Source organism: Mizuhopecten yessoensis, unplaced genomic scaffold (genome assembly GCF_002113885.1).
Source record: "Mizuhopecten yessoensis strain PY_sf001 unplaced genomic scaffold, ASM211388v2 scaffold2929, whole genome shotgun sequence".
Taxonomy (NCBI): Eukaryota; Metazoa; Mollusca; class Bivalvia; order Pectinida; family Pectinidae; genus Mizuhopecten; species Mizuhopecten yessoensis.
The window spans coordinates 173,560-179,582 of record NW_018404790.1 but is presented as its reverse complement, the minus strand read 5'-3'; the positions used below and the strand labels follow the sequence as shown (position 1 = coordinate 179,582).

Here is a 6,023-nt window from a genome sequence, read left to right as displayed (position 1 = left end):
TTTACGTAAAAATACCGAAAAAAATGTTGTGCACTTTTTTGCAAAAAACGCGAAGTGCACATTTTTTTCCGGTATATACCAAAACAAAATCTTGGTCATTCCTTAAATAACCGGAACAAGAAGTGGGCTTGAACAGAGAATCTGAGTTTGAGCATTTTTAATATACAGGTCTTAGTTTTTGAATGTGTCTTACAATTTTAGCGAGTTATCAGAAATTGGTTTGAGCTAAAAAATCATGCTTGAACATAAGAATGGTTTTATGAATACGAGCTCCGGTCGTAAAGATTCGCGAGTTTAAGTTAGATATGGATAGAATAAGAAAACATCAACAACACACATACAAAAACATAGCAAAACAAAAAACAACGAATTACTGCAATGTCGACAAACCCGTAATTTGAATTCAAAATCGATAAAACAAAAACATAATTAATATTGGAAAAGGAAAGATTTATATTAAGACCTTTGAAAATGTACAAGGAGAATAGAATGTAAATCTAGGTCAAATAAAAGTACATGTAATGTTATGTTGCCCTTGGACTGTTTGTAATCATCGTTTAACAAATAAAGAATTAAATAAATGTTATGTTCTCATAGTGAGAACTGGGGTATAGTGACAACAAAACAACGTCTAACAATAATGATCATATCAAAACAGCTATCCAGCTTGGGATATTCGCCAGGTAGCATCTTGACAGACTGTGTGTTGGAATTTAATTCCTATGAGACTTACACTGCACGACGTGTCGGGTAAAAACATGGGTCTTCATTGTTTTTGACGGTTCAAGTGAGGAAAAGTACGATCTGCCACATGGCGAAGTTTCCATAGTTTTTTTTATATTATTCAAACAGAAAGGACCTTTGGTACAGCTACGTAAGTATGACCTGCGGATATGGCTCATTGGTTCCCATTGATGACAGGTATGAGTTCCAATCGGGTTTCTTCGCCTTTTCCCGCCGCATTCTCGACGAAATGGCCGAGCGTGGTCCACAGAAGGGCAATTAAAAGTAATACAATATAATAGAATTGATTCAGTATACGTTTGTTTATTCAAAAACAATATAAAACACTTTAGCTATGTTTCCATTTATTTGTGAAGAACTAACAAACAATTCAGATCATAAAGCCGGTGTAGGTTGTCCAGCCCCTACCAATCATTCGTATATTGGGAGGGTTATTGAGGCTGGGAACAACGTGTACCCAGACCTTATCTCCGACCTTTAACCTTACCACTACAGAGCTAGAGCCCACATTGAAGTGCTGCTGACCAGCGGCATAGTTAGACACCACTCGACCACCGTTTACAACCAGTACCGTCTCGATGTCCTCGTCTGTCCAAGACATGATGGAGACAGAGAAATAATACACTCCCTCGACAGGACACGTGAACACTCCTGTAAGGTTGTCATAAGCCCCCCCTTCATTCAGAACCACGGATTCAAAGACGATTGTTTGATGGATGACCAGATGGTCAATGCTAGGTCTCATTTGAGCAGAAAATGCCGTTTTTTGACCATACATGACACGGCGACCTGGAACAAAACGCACAGTTGGGTAATATGTGCTATATTGACCAACTATAAAAACACTAATAAAAAGCAATACTATTTGGTTCGATGTACGTACTGGTCAATCTTTATAGCTTGCAAGATTGTAGCATCCCAGAAATATGTATAACATATGTTATATAATTGTACCTCATGTATATAAAAGCGTGTCTGATAGAATTATATTGATTAATCTCACGTGCTCGACTTTCCTTACTTTTAATATTTTATTTTACCTTCGCCCTCGTGAAACACGATTGCTTTCGGGGAAACGAGGTATCGCGTTTTCCTACCATAAGGAGAAGAGATGTTTAACATGTATCATACCAAAATAATAAAACGAAAAGCTTCATCCTTGAACAAGATTAATCTTGAGGATTCAAAATTCATATTACATGTGATTTTCAATATATGAACAAATCGAAGATAACGTACTACGGCCCATAACTGCCATTTCTGTTCGAGTTTCCTCCACTTTAGCCTGATAATCTCGTAATTGTGACCTCGTGGCCTCCAGGTCATCCCTCGTCGTCTGTAGCTCCGACTTCATTTGGATAAACTGTTGCTCCATCTTTTCAAGTCGGCTTTCTAAAGAATCGGACGGCTGTGCCGATGATAAGTTGACCAACAAAACACACATAAACAACGACCTGGTCGCCATTTTGCCGACGTTTGTAATGTAATCGAAGCCTGTTGGTGTATAAAATCGCAACGGCCTTGACCTTATGACCCTTCTGACTATCTGTGTAGAAGATAACTGAATGATCAAAACGTAAACAATTGAAGCGGAACCGACTTTTGGCTATTGCTTACAATTTTTGGACTAGTCGTCTTTTCGAACATAATCTATAGTAATGATATTTAAATGTTGTTTTGCAATTGTTTCAAAACAAATATTTCAATGAAGTGATAAAATGATGTTTTACGATTGCTAGTTGGTACCACGTACTGTGGGTTTATTTCTACAGCAAACTATCTAAGAAATAATCATTATATATGTCTGTGTACTATAGGATGGAATACATGTATATATCGACGGGGAGAGAACTTGTTGGAATTTTTTGTTAACGAAGGCCGATTGCTTCCATATTTACGTAACCTGTATGTGGGTAAATATATGGATCTTAGATAATCTTACAGATGATAACTTTGTTATGTTATGCTGTATTGAACATATCAGAACCTTTAATACGTATGTAGCTTTGTATATTCAAGACTTAATATCGAGGTTGAACATGTCGCAACCGTGTTTAATGGAATTTTCCAATTTAATACGTTGGCCAACCATTAAAGAATTAAGCCCGTCCCTCGACTTTAGCTTATGAGTACGTATCACAGGACATGTAGTTCCTGCCAACAAGATGGCCAAATATGAAAGTGAACAATTTACAGTGTTATTTCGCATCGTGTTACTTCCTCATACGGTATGTAACTCTTACAATTGATACGTGTTATCAATGAAACACAACTCAACATGCAGTAGCCAGCATCAGAAACAAATAACTCGAAATTTTAAGCAATGTTTTATTGCATATAAATCAACATTCCATGTAATAGTCTAACACAGATAACTCAATATTCTAAGCGTTGGGTCTAACACATATAACTCAGCTTTTTAAGCAAGGGTCTTGACACATATTAACTCGACCTATCAAAATATTTCTGAGATTCTACTCGACATGCTAGTAGCAGCTCGCAGGATATGTGAAATATACATTTATGTACTGAAGTAATGAATTGGCGATTAATAAAAGATTTGAAGTGCCACTAAAATACCATACAAGCTTATGACAATGAAAGCAATTTATGACATGTCATGAAAAATACGATGAAAAAGTTTACACATTAAAATACAAACATTTTAGCGGCCATTTAAAATTTTGACACTTTTAATGTTTTCCTCAGTATCAATTGTTGCTGTTTTCCCTACTACTGGAAACCCAGCGAAGGTGTTAAATTAAAAGGGGCTTTTATTGATTATATTTTGATTATATTAAATGTTACAGTGTTAAAAGAAGAGGACACTTGATGAGGCCCTTGACTCAGGACAATTATTGCAATTCATTTTACGAAGCACAAAGAAACATACATTTAAATGTGATTTTAATTCTTAACAAATTTCAAAAAGTTTTCATTTCCCAAATCTTATTGGAATATCTGCTGAATTGTATTTAAATGAATGAAAAGTCAAAATAAATAGCTAAAAACCAAACTGTTTACTCACGCAAAAGTACATTTCAATGTTGTTATTTAATCTTATACCCCGTGAATGTGCTCCAGCCACCTCCCATTACACGTATGTTAACACCCGTATTTAATGCCGGGTTATCAAGGATTCGAACCCACACCAGGTCCCCGTCTTCCAGACGCACAACAGTAGAACTTGTTCCTTGGTTAAATCCAGTGGTCCCCGCCGAATACGCCAGCAACACTTGATCGCCGTTTATAACCATTTCGGTTTCAACCTTCTCTTGGGGAAATACCATGATAGTTACAGTGAAGTAGTAGATACCCGCCTCGGGGCATACAAAGATCCCAGAATCTTCTTTGTAACCCAGACCGATGTTCAGAGTGCTGGAGTCAAATATGATTGCTTGTTGACTCCTCAGATTTTCAGCAGGAATTCCCAGCTCAGCATGGAATGCCGTTACTTGCTGGCTATCTGCATTCCGTCGGCCTGGAATATGACAATATGTATATGTACAACTCTTATTATTTCTGAGATAAAATGTTCATTTAAAACAATCACAAAAATATACAAGGACGACACTATATCCAAAATGGAAAACATCGCAATACAGAATTTTATAGAGAAGCCAAAATAATTATTGAAGCTCAACATGTCAAAAATTTAAATTATACGGATTATTTGTACTTACTTCGTCGGCGAGGTTCAGAAAGGGTCATGGATGATATGGGTTGGTTCTGTGCTGCTGTTTTCGGTAATGCAATTGGAAGTTCCGGTCCTTGTTTAGTTTGGCTGTGGTCGCCTTGTGCGTGTTCACATGGCTTCGTTAGGATTGTTGTTGCTTTCTTTACCCACTTATCAAGAATCTGAGATAATGCACGCGATTTTATAGCTTTATTCCAGTCAAAAACATCTGAAGTCTGCATATTAGAATGTTCATCTTCCATATCTAAATTCGTAGTTTCCGCGTCGTTAATTTTAGTTGGTTGCATTGCGTTTATTTCTGTTCGAGTGTCTAGTAGTTGTGATCGCGTAATCCGAAGTTGTGAACGTGTAATCTCCAGGTCATCTTTTGTGGACTTTAATTCCGACCGCAGACTAGCTTTTTCAAATGCAAATTCTCGTTCCAGAGCTGCAAATCTGTCCTCCAAAGATGTTGAATTCTGCGCCAACGCCAGGTTGGCTAGCAGTAGACACAGTAACACTGAACACATCGTTGCCATCTTGCACAATGATCACCTACTGAAACACCGCGACCTTAATAGTATCCCGCGCATGATATTGGTTATCTCGAGTTTATAACGACGCGAGAATTCCATGATTGGGTTCTCTTACACAACGCTTTTTCTCACACAGCTGTCTATACCGGTTGACGGGACGTGTATGATGGACGTATCTTTAATAATGTTATTTGTAACGTTGTTTGGGAACACAGCATCCTCATTAAGACCCTACCTACGTCAATTCCGTTTCGTGTTACAGCTTACGTAAAATCTTACTAGAGAAATTGGTCGCATGCCACTTATAGTACAGGGAACACGCCTGTCCTGGCTGAAGAGCTGGTCTCTGTTTGGGCAGTTCGTCACGTCTTTGTGTGGGTGTCTTCAACTCCTTGATGTCTGATGGTATCGACACGTGCTTTTCGATTTGACCCGATCCCTCAGCAGTAACATACCGCCCAGTTCAGTCCTTGTTGACCTATAAAATCCACCGGGATAACTGTATCTTTATCCTTCCTCTTCCAAGTAACATTAGTTAGGTGACTCGAACACTAAAAAATGGACGTCTCTACAAAAAAAAAGTAGTCCCATAAACAAAAAAATGAAATTGACCACCTCGTTTCCTCTGCACATAAATTGCCATCTTTCACTTCCTTGCTGACTTATTATATGAGAAAACTTAGCGGCGGTGACTTCCTAGGCCCTAGTCTTCATTTGACATTTGCAATGGCGTAGACCTAAACAAAATAAAGCAATATATACGTTTCACCATCAGGCTGACCTATCTGATGGTAACAGAAAAAAAAGTTCGTTCGTATGTTCTTCTCTTGCAGTTGTTTCGGTGCCGTATCCTTAATCATGTTTTAAGTACAGCTTACTTTGTCAACGAATAGCAGAAGTGATGTAGATATACCCGATTTTACTGTAGTATTCATTTTTCTTTGTAAATAGACAAGCAGACAATACACACATACTTATAGACAGAGGCACACGTTTCTCAATCATCCTCATCATTATTCATAATCAGCGTCATCTATATTATCATCATCATCCTCATCATCATCCTC

The 6,023-nt window shown here is 37.8% G+C and overlaps 2 protein-coding genes across 2 annotated transcripts; both read right to left on the bottom strand.

The window, feature by feature from the left end:
* Nucleotides 1-1,083: 1,083 nt before the first annotated feature.
* On the bottom strand, nt 1,084-2,209 carry LOC110446667 (heavy metal-binding protein HIP-like). Its single transcript, XM_021491924.1, has 2 exons — nt 1,984-2,209; nt 1,084-1,533 (listed from the first exon to the last, which is right to left on the bottom strand). Exons 1-2 carry the CDS (start codon nt 2,207-2,209, stop codon nt 1,115-1,117), a joined length of 645 nt encoding a protein of 214 aa, XP_021347599.1. The 3' UTR covers nt 1,084-1,114.
* Nucleotides 2,210-3,749: 1,540 nt separating this feature from the next.
* On the bottom strand, nt 3,750-5,470 carry LOC110446666. The gene is made up of 2 exons (XM_021491923.1): nt 4,428-5,470; nt 3,750-4,225 (listed from the first exon to the last, which is right to left on the bottom strand). Exons 1-2 carry the CDS (start codon nt 4,957-4,959, stop codon nt 3,795-3,797), a joined length of 963 nt encoding a protein of 320 aa, XP_021347598.1. The 5' UTR covers nt 4,960-5,470; the 3' UTR covers nt 3,750-3,794.
* Between the last annotated feature and the right edge of the window lie 553 nt (nt 5,471-6,023).

Excerpts from the sequence above, each read along its gene's own strand:
- LOC110446667 (XM_021491924.1), bottom strand. The coding sequence starts at position 2,209 with ATGGCGACCAGGTCGTTGTTTATGTGTGTTTTGTTGGTCAACTTATCA. Across the intron at positions 1,534-1,983 it reads AATGGCAGTTATGGGCCGTA|GTCGCCGTGTCATGTATGGT; the intron begins GTACGTTATCTT and ends GTTTTGTTCCAG.
- LOC110446666 (XM_021491923.1), bottom strand. The coding sequence starts at position 4,959 with ATGGCAACGATGTGTTCAGTGTTACTGTGTCTACTGCTAGCCAACCTG. Across the intron at positions 4,226-4,427 it reads TTCTGAACCTCGCCGACGAA|GCCGACGGAATGCAGATAGC; the intron begins GTAAGTACAAAT and ends GTCATATTCCAG.